Source organism: Rhagoletis pomonella, unplaced genomic scaffold (assembly GCF_013731165.1).
Source record: "Rhagoletis pomonella isolate Grant_MI unplaced genomic scaffold, Rhpom_1.0 Rhpom_scaffold_00005, whole genome shotgun sequence".
Taxonomy (NCBI): Eukaryota; Metazoa; Arthropoda; class Insecta; order Diptera; family Tephritidae; genus Rhagoletis; species Rhagoletis pomonella.
The window spans coordinates 53,014,639-53,027,900 of NW_023458559.1; the positions used below are offsets into that span (position 1 = coordinate 53,014,639).

At 34.7% G+C, this 13,262-nt stretch overlaps 2 protein-coding genes across 2 annotated transcripts in view; one reads left to right on the forward strand and one right to left on the reverse strand.

The window, feature by feature from the left end:
* LOC118739200 (protein kinase C and casein kinase substrate in neurons protein 1) overlaps window positions 1-5,438 on the forward strand; it is an 8,421-nt gene extending 2,983 nt beyond the window's left edge. Inside the window, exons 3-9 of the mRNA XM_036470389.1 lie at window positions 1,580-1,917; window positions 3,965-4,191; window positions 4,265-4,385; window positions 4,446-4,556; window positions 4,614-4,789; window positions 4,962-5,119; window positions 5,198-5,438. Coding sequence (XP_036326282.1) covers window positions 1,580-1,917; window positions 3,965-4,191; window positions 4,265-4,385; window positions 4,446-4,556; window positions 4,614-4,789; window positions 4,962-5,119; window positions 5,198-5,310 — 1,244 coding nt within the window. The 3' untranslated portion in view covers window positions 5,311-5,438. The remainder of the gene's footprint in view (window positions 1-1,579; window positions 1,918-3,964; window positions 4,192-4,264; window positions 4,386-4,445; window positions 4,557-4,613; window positions 4,790-4,961; window positions 5,120-5,197) is intronic.
* A 1,984-nt stretch (window positions 5,439-7,422) lies between these two features.
* Window positions 7,423-11,543, reverse strand: LOC118739199. The gene is made up of 8 exons (XM_036470388.1): window positions 11,526-11,543; window positions 10,803-11,415; window positions 9,940-10,747; window positions 9,772-9,881; window positions 9,553-9,705; window positions 8,911-9,071; window positions 8,596-8,843; window positions 7,423-8,525 (listed from the first exon to the last, which is right to left on the reverse strand). Exons 2-8 carry the CDS (start codon window positions 11,277-11,279, stop codon window positions 8,104-8,106), a joined length of 2,379 nt encoding a protein of 792 aa, XP_036326281.1. The 5' UTR covers window positions 11,280-11,415; window positions 11,526-11,543; the 3' UTR covers window positions 7,423-8,103.
* Window positions 11,544-13,262: the final 1,719 nt, after the last annotated feature.

Sequence of the window (13,262 nt, forward strand, 5' to 3'; positions counted from 1 at the left end):
GCTTGTTATAACAGTTATTGTGAGTGATTTATTTTTTATAACAAGAAGTAAATGACAATTTGTGACACAGGAATAAATGGCCGGGTTATTTTCGGCCTCTGATTTTAAGACGTTCACCAAAACATTTCGGAAAAATATTAAGATTTACGTCAGTTGGACCGATTTGAAAATACCTCCAAAAATGTAGGTTTTTACGAATATAAATAGTTTCTTAAGAACTTTTTTAAAAAAATCCCCTCAGATGACAATAGATTAAGCGTAAAAAATTTGCATAAAAATCTTCTCAACGGAATCGTAATAATGACGTTTTTGATGCTATTTTTTAACTTTTTTTAAAGATTGTTTTACGAAAAACTTGAATAACTGGGCCAAAACTGATTAAGACTTATGTGGTCTCAGTAGAAAGGCATTTTCTCGCTCTTTTTATTTCTGTGCAAAAAATGCGTGTATTAGCAAATAAATAAAAAGGGTGAGAAAATACCTTTCAAATCGGTCCACCACACGTAAATCTTGATATTCTTCCGAAATATTTTGGTGGTAGTCTTAAAATATAATGGATTTTATAATTTCGATGGAAACACAGTAGCGATTTTTTTTTTTTATGGGAAGTGATGCAGTCTAATGTACATGCATACATACATATGTTTTTATTATTTTACGGGCAACAATGCGGGCGAGTGTAACCCAAGGCGTCACCCCGGCTTGATGCCAAGCTATCTATCTACGTTTTTACCGGCCACCCATGTTTTCAGTTAGACGCCACTTTGCCTATTGTTTAGATACATTTCTGTTTACACATTTTATCTAACTTTATTTTGAGCCACTTTTCTTTTCGTTGTCACAACGGGTACCATATTAAAGGTTTCAAAAATCGATTGCGATTGTACAGTACGTACTTACATATAAACAGATGTACATACATACATAGGTGTAGCACACACCTAAGATCGACACACATTTGTCATTAAGAAACTTCGCAATCAGTTAGTATGTCGAAAATGCTTGAAATCAAATGAAATCGCATTTGCATTTGTTGATTTGTATTGGTAAATATCGTACCCGTATCAAAAATGTAAAAACTTATTAGAGTTCTTAAACACGTATTGATTTGATTTCAAGTATTTACAGTTGAATATAGGTTTATAACTGTGTTTTAAGGTTCAGGGAAAATACTCTTTTATTACTTTCTTATACCACCAGTATGGGCTTCTAATGTTCTGATAAGGGAAATTTTTATTTTATTAGGTATATAAATTTTGGTTTCAGTGCACCGCAAATTATATAGTACTTAAATCAAGGCGAATTTATATATGTATAATTAATACATAATATATATTAATTCGCCTTGACTTAAGTTTTATAAATTTTCTGTTTACAAATTAGCTTTAAATGCAATGCCTGGTTTTCATAGGGCGTTGATATAATACAAATTTGAATGACAAAGTTGAGCACAAAAAAATGTAATTGTAATTTTTATCACTTCAATATCTAGCAGAAATTTGGTATTACATTGTCCCTATTTCAAACCTTGCGACATAATAGTATGCTTTCAATTAACATCTAATTTCTAATTAATAAGGTCCCGAATATGGTACTACGGAAGCTGCATGGAAAAGCGTACTCACCGAATCTGAACGCATCAGTGACGTACACATGAAGATCAAAGAAAATTTATGCAACGACGTGAGCAGCCAAATAAAAGGTTGGCAAAAGGACAATTATCATCACACGCTTATGCAAATCAAGCAACGCAAGGATATGGAAGATTTGTTTAAGAAGGCGCAAAAGCCCTGGGCTAAGTTGCTAGCAAAAGTAGAGAAGACAAAGTCTGATTACCATGCTGCCTGCAAAACGGAGCGCAGTGCCACCAATCAAGAACGGAATGCCACGGCGGATAGTTCACTGTCACCGGACCAAGTATGTATCAACACATAGAATCAGTAAGATTGTATTAACCCTTTGACCACTACCACACAGTTTCTTATATGTTAGTGGCTCGGTGGGAACTGCAAATGAAGAAATTATTAACTTTGCTTCACCGATTCGACACCGTTTTTCATGTGTAGGTTTCTTTTTTATCAACATTCCCGCATTGTTGCCTATTTATTAAAGATAAGAGCGATTTTTTGTTTGCGTATCAAGGCAAACATAAAGGTCTTTCGCAACTCACATTGTTAGGTTATTTAAAAATCAATACAAATGAGTAATTTGTTGACCATATTTGAAGCAAGAAGGCAGTGTAGACATATAATATGGCCAAGCTTTTAATTGGTATAGATGTCATTTAGCAAATCCTAAAACTAAACAAAATACAACTTTATATACAATACAACAGGTTTAGAATTATCTAAAATTTTTGGATCAATGTAAATTTTAAAAACATAACCCGAAAATGTCTGGGTACATATCAATAGTTAAATCTTTCATTTTTTGGCAATTCTGAAAGCGTTAGATGAGGAAATGCAGCGTGCTGTGTATACTTTGTTTCCAATGAAAATGGCTATCCTCGAGCAAAATTCTTCATTTCTGTTTAAATTATTCCTCATTCAGTATTTTTATACCCGAGCGCACTTGTGCACAAGGGTATTATAACTTTGTTCACATAACGGTTGTTTGTAACAGGCAAAACGAATCGAGATAGATATAGACAAATGTATACATAAATGATCAGGATGAAAAGAGAAATCGATTAAGCGGTGACTGTTTGTCCGTCCGTCCGTCCGTCCGTCCGTCCGTCTGTCCGTCTGTGCACACGATAACTCGAGTAAAAATTGAGATATCTTAACGAAACTTGGTATGTGCACTTCTTTCGGGCGTAGGACGGATGGTATTGAAAATGGGCAAAATCGGACAATAACCACGCCTACCTCCCATATAACGGTAATTTTCAGAAATACAAAAACTGCGATATTTTAGTAACTACTGAAGATAATTCACTCAAAATTGATATTTATAATAAATTTTAGACGAAAAATAAGAATATTAACATTTTTTTGAAAATGGGCGTAGCCACGCCCACTTATGGTTACATGTGTATATCTTGGTAACCGCTGCATCAATTTATTCCAAACTTTGCACAGTTGTTGGCCTTGATACAGCATACTAAATGGCCGAAAATTTTAAAAATTGGACAATAACCACGCCCACTTCCCATATAACGGTAATTTTCAGAAATACGAAAACTGCGATAGTTTCGTAACTACTGAAGATTATTCACTCAAAATTGATATTTACAATAAGTTTTAGACGAAAAATAAGAATATTATAAATTTTTGGAAAATGGGCGTAGCCACGCCCAGTTATGTTTACATGTGTATATCTTGGTAACCGCTGCACCAATTTCTTCCAAACTTGGCACAGTTGTTAACGTTGGTATAACATACGAAATGGCCGAAAATTTTTAAAATATGACAATAATCCCATATAACGGTAATTTAGAGAAATACGAAATCTTCGATAAATCAGTAATTATTGAAGCTAATTTATTCAAAATTGATGCTTGCAACAATTCGTTACCAAGAAATACGTTAGGATACAATTTTGAAAAATGGGCGTGGCACCGCCCACTTATGATCACATATATGTATCTCGGTAACCGTTCTACCAATTTGTACCAAACTCGGTGTGGTTATTGTACTTGCCACATAGAAGCAAACGTTGAAACTTATTGAAATCGAACTAAAATTACGGCCGCTTTTCATATAACAGTAAATTTCAGATATGCTTGAAACTTCAATATTTCGAAATTTAAGGACGCTAATTTACTCAAAATAGATACACCTCGGTTTACCATGTAGCGGTAGCTTTCGGAAAGGTGAAAAACATATATTTAATACTTGCGCCGGGTATTTAATGTTCGGCTCCGCCCGAACTTAGACTTTTTTACTTGTTATTTATGCATTTACAAGTACATAGCATACACATTTCAAATATTATATTTACATACTTATTTCTTTATTCGCAGGTCAAAAAAATGCACGATCGTGTTCAGAAAACTAAAGATCAAGTTGCAAAATGTCGGGAGAAATACGAGCAGGCCATCGCAGAGATTACCAAATATAATTCGGTATATATCGAGGATATGACTTCAGTGTTTGAAAAGTGCCAAGCCATGGAGAGGACACGATTGGTCTTCTTTAAAGATGTTCTATTCAATATTCACGCGTGCCTGGACCTCACCAAGGTGCAATGGTACGTGAGTTGTTTCTTTTTTGCCTTTGACAAAAGCTTGCACCTATTTTTTTAATACGTTTGAACTCCATAGTCTGCCGCAAATATACGAAGAGTTCTATCACACCATAAATAATGCAGATCAGCAGAAGGATCTGAAGTGGTGGTCAAATAATCACGGTGTAAATATGGCTATGAATTGGCCCTCATTTGTCGTAAGTAGAATTTATAGCTCCGCATGCATATGTACATACTTTTAATTTACATTGCTTCAGGAATACACCGAAGAGTTCAGAGATATAGCAAAGGGCAGCAAATCAAAGGAGGCTCTTCCAGCAGCAGCAATCACACTTATCAATCAGCGTCCTGTTTCTGAGGACCCGCATGTATTTATAATATTGCTCTGACGGTTTGCAAATGGTTACTTTTTTTTTTGTTTACAGGAATATAACACGAATAGCTTAAAGAAATCATCGGCAAATTCGAGCAAATCTAGTGGAAAATCCATGCCACAAGAATCTGCGTCTTCGCCTACAACAGCGACAGCGTCATCGGCTGCGGCGATCGGTAAAAGCGCAAATGCAGCATCGGCTTCAAACAATCGCAATTCAAGCGTAACGTAAGTTAATCCCCATAAATATAGAAATAATCAAAACTAAGTCAAGTGTGAACATTTATACTGTGTGCGGTAAAAATTTGCATACCCACGCATTGAGCATTGTTTTCTCATTACCGTCGTCAGAATTTTGACCGTTTTGGGGCTAATTTGGAGTATTTTTTTTATATTTCAGGAATGGGAATGGCAAATCCGACGTCAATCCATTCGAAGAAGAGGAGGAATGGGATGAAGGCGATAACGTGTTGGTGGATAATGGAGAAAAAGGTGTACCAGTCAAGGCTTTATATGACTATGAAGGCGCAGAAGATGATGAGCTAACATTTAAACAAGGTTAGGTCGTGTGCCTTTTCGAAACACTATTTTTATATATAAGTAAATATGTATATTTTCTTTTCAAATATATTTAAGGTGATGTCTTCGAGAAGCTTGAAGATGAAGATGAACAAGGTTGGTGCAAGGGACGTATGAATGGGCGCGTTGGGCTTTATCCGGCAAATTATGTGGAACCACTACATACGTAAATAAAATCAAATCATTTTTGAACTAAAAAAAAAATTAGTAAAAATTAAAAGCCAACCCGGGAAAATTTAGGAAAGCCAAACATGCTGCATTCATTTAACTCAACGCAAAATATATTTAAATTATCATAGAGAAGCATTTTTCGTCTGCGAAGTATTTCGAGAGAAACCGGCGACGAAATAGTAAGCAATACTTGAAACACATCACCATTAGAATCATATTTTGTGATTGTAGCCTATTATTTGTTCTTGTATTTGAAAATTGTTTACATCAGATATCGAAGTATTGTTTAAAACAATTCGAAATGAAAACAAATAAGAATGAATAAGTCTTGTCAGCTTAAGGTGTTCTTACACGATATGTATTTGCATGTATGCATGCCACTTTTTACATATGGAAATGCCAACATATCATGTAAAGGCAAATTAGATTTGTTTCTGTACAAAGCAGATGCGCGTACATACGAAATAGAAATGTTGCTATTTTCATCTGACACACATATAGAATCATGTGGGCTTGGTGTTTTCGTTTTCAAAGAACGTACTTTTAAATACTTAAATAAATACTGTGAATTTGACAGGCAGATGCATTTGCATATGTTCGAAAAAGTCACATTTGCAGATGCAAATACATATAGTGTAAGAACACTCTTATGAATATTAGCAGTGAAAATTTTAAAATGTGATTTTAATCTTTTATGTTAGTCTTTATCAAGTTGAAAGCATTTCAAGAGCAAATTCAATATTTTTTCCTATTTAACATAATGCCCAGGTCACATGGTCCTCCCATAAATCCGTGCTCCATTAAGGTTAAATGAAAATTTACTTACATATATGTATATTATGTACGCGTACATTCATGTAATAAAGCCGCAGCTGAAATTTATTTATTGCAAATGAAAACAAAGTAAATTCAATTTTGCGATTCCGTTTGAGTACGGACGTTTAACAAAACCAAAATTGAATTAGGGAATTAAAAAAAAAAATGTTTAACTTAGAACCTTCAAAAACGAGTGGGCTGCTGTTCCAAAGGCGTATGAAGCAGTGAAAGAGGTGAATTCTTGGTGACCCAGCCGTTGCTTAGCACACCAAAATTGCTTCTTCAGTTTTTGGTTCGCGAAGCGCATTCTATATTCCACTTGTTCTATATATGTTACTAGAAACGAGCGTATGCACAAGTATTAAAACAATCATATGCTGATTTTGAGTGGATAAATAATAGATAGTAGACATAAGCAGGTATGGGTCATAAGTTTTTAACTCGAAACACACTTTTAGATTTATTAAAACTTTTAATTCAGTTGTCAGATACATATGTATGTACATACATATATATATAAATATATCGTTATATTAGTTCACAAGTGCCCTAGCCAACAAATTTTTTTCTTACAGAAGCAGAAAACACTACAAAACCGGTAGAGATTTTTAAAAAGTTGCATGTAACTCCTTTGGTACTAACACTGTAAAATTTTTCTTGAAGTTGTACTTTAATAAATAAATAGTGTTGGTTTAGGCCTTTAAGAATTAAGGTGACGATATTTAAATTTATTGGGATATTAAAGCTCGTGCTAATTTACAAGCACCCAATAGGTTTGCGAGGTCAGCGATCACGCTCGTATTGTACTACATATCATTTCTTAACATCCAGAACAAAATCAAAAGTTCGGCAATATGCGTAGAACGAGCGCGTGCCGCTTAAGAAGATTTGATTTAATTAAGACAAGGTATTTTAAAATTATACTTTACACGCGTCTTTGCTAAGATATGTGGAAACCACAAAAGGTATTTATTTTCTTCCACTTCCAGTTCGAGTTAAAAATTATGCACCATATTCATACGTTTACATTTATATACATATATACGTATGTATGTAGTTTATGGATGAAAATACATGTGTAAGTCTATAAAGCAATATTACATAGGTAGTATACTTGCATGATTACGCTAGTTTAAATAGTTATACATACTAATAAATTGAGAAATATGATGAGAAGAGCTACATACATATGCGCAATGCATTTTCTTGTTTTGTAATTTCAATACATATACAAACATACACAAAATGAACATTTTGTTGTTGGGAGAAATATTGTATGTACTATGTATTTAACTACATATATCAAATTTTATTTAATCCGTATTCGTGTCTTTATGTATTATATTTTACATTGGTTTACTCTTTTTAAGAACATATCCTCCTTTAACGTGTGTAACAATGTTTAGAACTGCTTGCTGCCGAAAAAATTTTAGGGATGAAGTTTAAATGGGAAATAAACCACCTAATGCCAAACTTCAAGTAGAGGAAAAAATAAAACAATAAATGAATTATAACAAATATACAAACATACACGAATGTAGCAAGTATTTATATGATTATTATTTACTAAACTTATATCTTTTTGAAATAATAAAGAAATGTGAAATACGTTGATTTATAAATAATAAAGAATTATTTCATTCCTTTATTAACCCTATGAAACTGCCCCTATTTCTAAAAAATAAGGAGCTTACCTGGAACTAATTTTTTTGATACGAGCAAGAACATAAACATTTATATTTATTTATATTATGATTTCGCGTTAGACGGATGTATCGGATCTAGATAGAACTAGTTTCGCCCAGGAAAAACTAGTTTGTCCTAAGATCGAGTATATTATATGAACTTTTTTTGAAAAAATCGAAAAGGATACATATAATAAGAGCGACTTAAAAATAGCATACTAAAAACTAAACATGCGTGTGCTAATTAGATAGCGAAAAAATATTTTACCAGATTTTATAACTAAGTTGAAACTATGGACATAACTGTTTGGATTGTTTTATCTTATCACATAATTCTCGATTATAGTGTAAATACCACAAACACTTTTCGACAGGGTGCTGAAGTCGAAGTGCCCTACGCCTTTGCCACCGCACACTTCTGCTATTTACCACCGTTTCTTCATGATCGCCTATCGTCGGTGAACGTACCGCATAGCATGGAACGCTCAGATAGTAGTTGGCGATTTCGTACAGTTGCTTATATTGATGGGCTTGCAATTGCCACCAACTTATCGGACATTGTTCTAAATCTAATGTTGACTCACACTTGTATCGATTAAATTCTACATCGATAGCACTTTCTGGTTGGGTTAGCTTCGGAATCGGATTGTTGGAATGCTTTCGATTAGCTGCGCCCGCTGCATCGCTAATGCGATGAAAAAAAGATCTTAAACCTTGTAAACGAAAAAAATAATAATTAAAATAATTTTCATGAGAAGTTTACCTAGCTACATAGTTACTAACTTGATTTTGGTACTATCTGTGGTAAGGCATGTTGCTGGCTTTGTCCCACTTTTAGTTGTGTATCTGACGTCGGTATTAAACGTTGAAACCGCTGTTTAATTGCCGCCACTATGTCTTGGCGTTGAATACTTTCAAAAGTGGCATTTTGTCGTTGATCACATATCTGTTGACTATTGGGCTGAATAAAGTCATGTTGAAAGCGCGGATCAAAGATTACTGCCTCAGAAAAATATGAACACTTTGTCAGGCTAAGTTACCGGACCAAAACATATTATTATTTTTATTAATTTTCAAAAAAAAAAACATTTTGCCTACCTGTTGCGTAGTTCAACATTGACTACTTTCTGCGCAGACTCCAGGTAAACATTACCCTCTGTGTTAAATACTAAGAAATGTTCCTCGAAAAGTTTCGTAATCAATGGCCGAACAAGTGTACAGAGTGGTAACGATTCTGTGGTTATTGTATCAAATGTAATCTATGAAGAGTATTATGATGAACAGTTACAATAGTCATTATTGTGCCAATCGCTTGAATAACATATATTAAGAGTGATATTAGAAGTCTGATTAGGAGATCATCACATCTTTTGATAAGGCTTTGTTCCTCTTCTTTAGGACAGCTTAATATTAATTATGGGCTTGTTCGAGTTGCAATCACAACCGCAGTGTTGCGCAAATTATTAGAGTATCACGTTCAGTGTGAATTTCTAGCAACGTATTGTCAGTTGGGCAGATGCAACAGTGATGCAAAATTTCATCAGTACAGCAGTAATGCCGCTTTTATTACATGCCTCGAACCAGCCCGGTTTCTCCAACTCAACTTGGTTTAGCTATTTTTTGGACTTACATAAGTCAAAAGTTAGCCTACTTTTTACACAGCTTATTCTTGACTAAGTCTAAAAAATTGGCTAAACTAAGTTAATCTTTCTTACTGAGAGTTTATTTTTTCGTATATACCTTCAAAGGGTTTATGTATGCTATGAAAGGTTCCAACTCTGACGCCATATCCTGGCATTCCAAATCGTTCGCTAATGAGCTGTCGAGGAAATCTTTAATAAATTTTAGCTTCGACCACGAGCAATGGGATGGCAATTCTGTCAAATTAAGATACTACAAAATCATTGATAATCTCGTTATATATGCAGTCTTATAATATACTATGACGTTTATAAATACCTGACATAGTTTAAAAATCCTGTGAAGCACCTCTAAGACTACATTCTGTTCGAATATTAGGTCAAGACACCGAGTAAGTAATGCATCCAAACATGGCACCACTTCAATTTCTAATTAAAACATACAGACATTTGACTACGTTTTTAAATTCAAGTTGAGAAAACCTACCATGAGTTGTGGCGAATTCATTTACGACTGAATTCTCGTCCACCATTGCTACAATTACAGCACAACGGCTCAGATCGAATTCTAGCAAAGCATTTTCCAAGTCTATTGGGCCGTTACAGACAATTTCTTCATATAGAACACTTTCCAATTTCCTTTCATAATCAACATTAAGAAAGTTAACATAAATGCTAGCAATGCTCTCCTCTTCGTTATTCATATAAGATTCAATACTAAGTGAATATGGTTTATGATCTTGCAAAATGTTTTGTGAAATATATTTTTTTAGAATATCTTGCATTTGCCCAAAGTCATCCTGTACTTTCTTCTCAATTTCATATTTATCTACTGTAGGAGCTCCAATTGAGTTAAGAAGAGTTTTAAAGCCGAACCCCCGCAAAACACTAAACGGTAATAGATCGGTGACCAGCATGCCTGCAAGCCCTTCGACGTAAGAAGCTCTGTTTTGCAACGCACTGGATGTTTTCGATTGTCCCGGGTGACCGGACGAGGAACTACTTGAGTCGTCAATCAAAGATTTCTGCGTGATTTCGCTTTCAAGCGTAACTGCTTCGTCTTCTACGAATTCATGTGCTTCATTGTGTACAGTATCAACACTGAAATCGTCAGCACAATGAATGACCACATCTTCGGTTCCAGTTGTTGTCAAAGCGTTAACTGGTTCTGAATCGAGAAACTCGTAGCCACTCCTGCTTTTATTAACAACGACGTGCTCATTCACATCATTAATTTTTTGATGGTTTAGAATTGCTTTTAAATTCCCTGTGTTTTCATGTTGATATTGAGAGTCCTGCAAAATAGCATTTGAAGCATGAAAGTAAGTTTACTTAGCATTAGATACTGACCTCTTGATCACTTGTTAATGTTATTTTATTGACTGCACGATAATTTGAGGTCAGTCGTTTAATTTTTAAAGCACTACCCTCATCATGGTCGAGCGAATTTGAGCGCTTACATATTTGTACTTTTACTTCGCTCTCTTCATTTAATTCAACATCATTTAAAACATCTGTTGAGACATCATTACTGTCGCCCTCTTCCAAGCCGGCATATGTTGAGCATTGCTGCCGCTGCTGCAGATGCATTTCATGCAGTCGCTCCGGATGCCGCGCAATTAGGTGCGTGCGAAGATTGGATGTATTTTTGTTGTAAGTAATGGCAGTACCACAAAGCGTGCAGATAATCTTTTGCCGCGTTAAAATTTTATTAGCACTGTCTGAAGGAAACCCAAAGTATTTCCAATAAGGACTGCGCATTGAGGCCGGAACGGTGGTGTGCGTGTATTCTATTGTTTGTTTTTCAACGCAATTTTCATACTTCATTTTGCAGTTGATTACTATCGGTATTCGAATTTAAATTAAGACGTAGGTCCTTCGAAAACAGCGCACTACGTTTGGTCCAGCAATCATAAGCACTGTGGTGCAATCGCCAGTTCCCAAACTTCAGTTTCTTCCTCAGCTTTTTATAGTTGTAATGTTGAGTACAATGCCAAGGATTAACATATTGAGTTGCACAATGAGGGAATACCTTAGTAATTTACATCTAATACCAACCAAATTTTAAATTACCTTGTTTACAGATCGCGTTTGTTTCATTGAATCATAAATGTCAAAACACATTAAACGCGACAGCGACAAGCGCCAGCTGTCAAATAGCGTATGACATTAGTTGTGTTTTTGTATTCTCCAGCAAGAAATATCCAGTAACTTGCCAGTAACCAAATTTCGGAGAGTAAGCCAATATTTACTCCCAATGAGTGAAATATGCAAGAAAATACGAAAACGCAAAAGAAGAAAGAAGTTGCTAGTTTTATGAACAGCTGATTTATTTTGTTATTTTCCAATGCAATTTTCTTAGAAAACTAGTATTTTCCATTTTATTATACATTTAAATAGGTTTATTTTGTCAATTGCAACTCTAAAAGCACCACAAACATTTATTTTGGTAATGTGAATTACATTAAGCATCATGCCATCAGCTGTTTTTCTTACTAGCAAATAGTTGCTAGTAAAAATTTATCCAGTAAAAATCCCGTAAAATTTGCAAGTTCAGCTGTAATTTTTGCTCTCTCATTTTCCCCTCTTTTGCTAGTTTCTTGCAAGCTTTTGCGTACGAAAACGACATCCAGTAAAAAACCAGTAAAATTAGTACCGGATTTACTGGATAGTGCGTACGCGAACAGGGCTATTTAAAACATCATGGTTGCCATACTCCACCTTCGCTAATCTCGTTACATATTTGGGCAATTTCAGAGGTAAAGTTTTATAACGGAATATGTTCTTATTGTTGCGATTATCCTCGAAACCTTGAGGGATTTCCCAAATATGCTCGGGCTCGTATCGCTGGATTGTTAAATAAATGCTAACGTTGACCAAATTGTAGTACAATTAACTTTATTGTACAACAAACAATTTACAATACTTGCTAATACAGTAAAAAACACTTTACAATACTTGTTAAAGCAATAACAACGCTTTACTACTTGTTAACACAATTAAACTTATAGCTTGCTTATTCGCCACTCAATTCTCCGCTCACTTTACTTGTAGCTTGCTGACTTGTAACTAACTCACCTCGTGGTGGCGGCGCCCTTATATACCTGCGCTGGCACTTATGGCAACTCTAGAACATTCTGAAGTTTATCGCTCATTCTCTTTCGCTCCCTGTTCGCAGTGTTCATCCAACTTGACGTTTCTCTTTGTGGAACATTCTACGTCATTCTTCGAACATTCTGCCTATTTCTCGTTGTTCGCTTTGTGTTGCCGCAGTATTCGCCACATTATTTACCAAAATTTACGACATACGATTTCTGATCAAAATTCTTTTTGTAGCTTTAAGAACTTGAAAGTCCAGAATGGCAAGGAGAATTCAATTATCCTTAAAACACACCATAATCGCCATAAACCGAAATCGAAGAAACTCCACAGGAGAAAAAAATACGTTTAAAAAAATAATAATAATAATAAATAAAAACAAGTCATTTTTAAGCAAAAAACAAAACCGACTTCAATTCTCATATAAAAATTTAGGACTACCGTTATTTTTTTCATGATCCAATGATTGGATCTAAACCAGATTAGTATGGGACCACCTCTGAGACACTACCTTTCCGACGCAAAGAGAATTATCGAAATCGGTTGACATGGTCCAAAGCTATGCGAAAACGTACATAAAAAAAAAATATTCCGACGAATTGATAACCTCCTCCTTTTTCGAGGTCGGTTAAAAGAAACTAAATAACAGTAACAATAAAACTTCTATATAAACTAAGATAATATTTTCAATAAAATAAAACAATACATTTG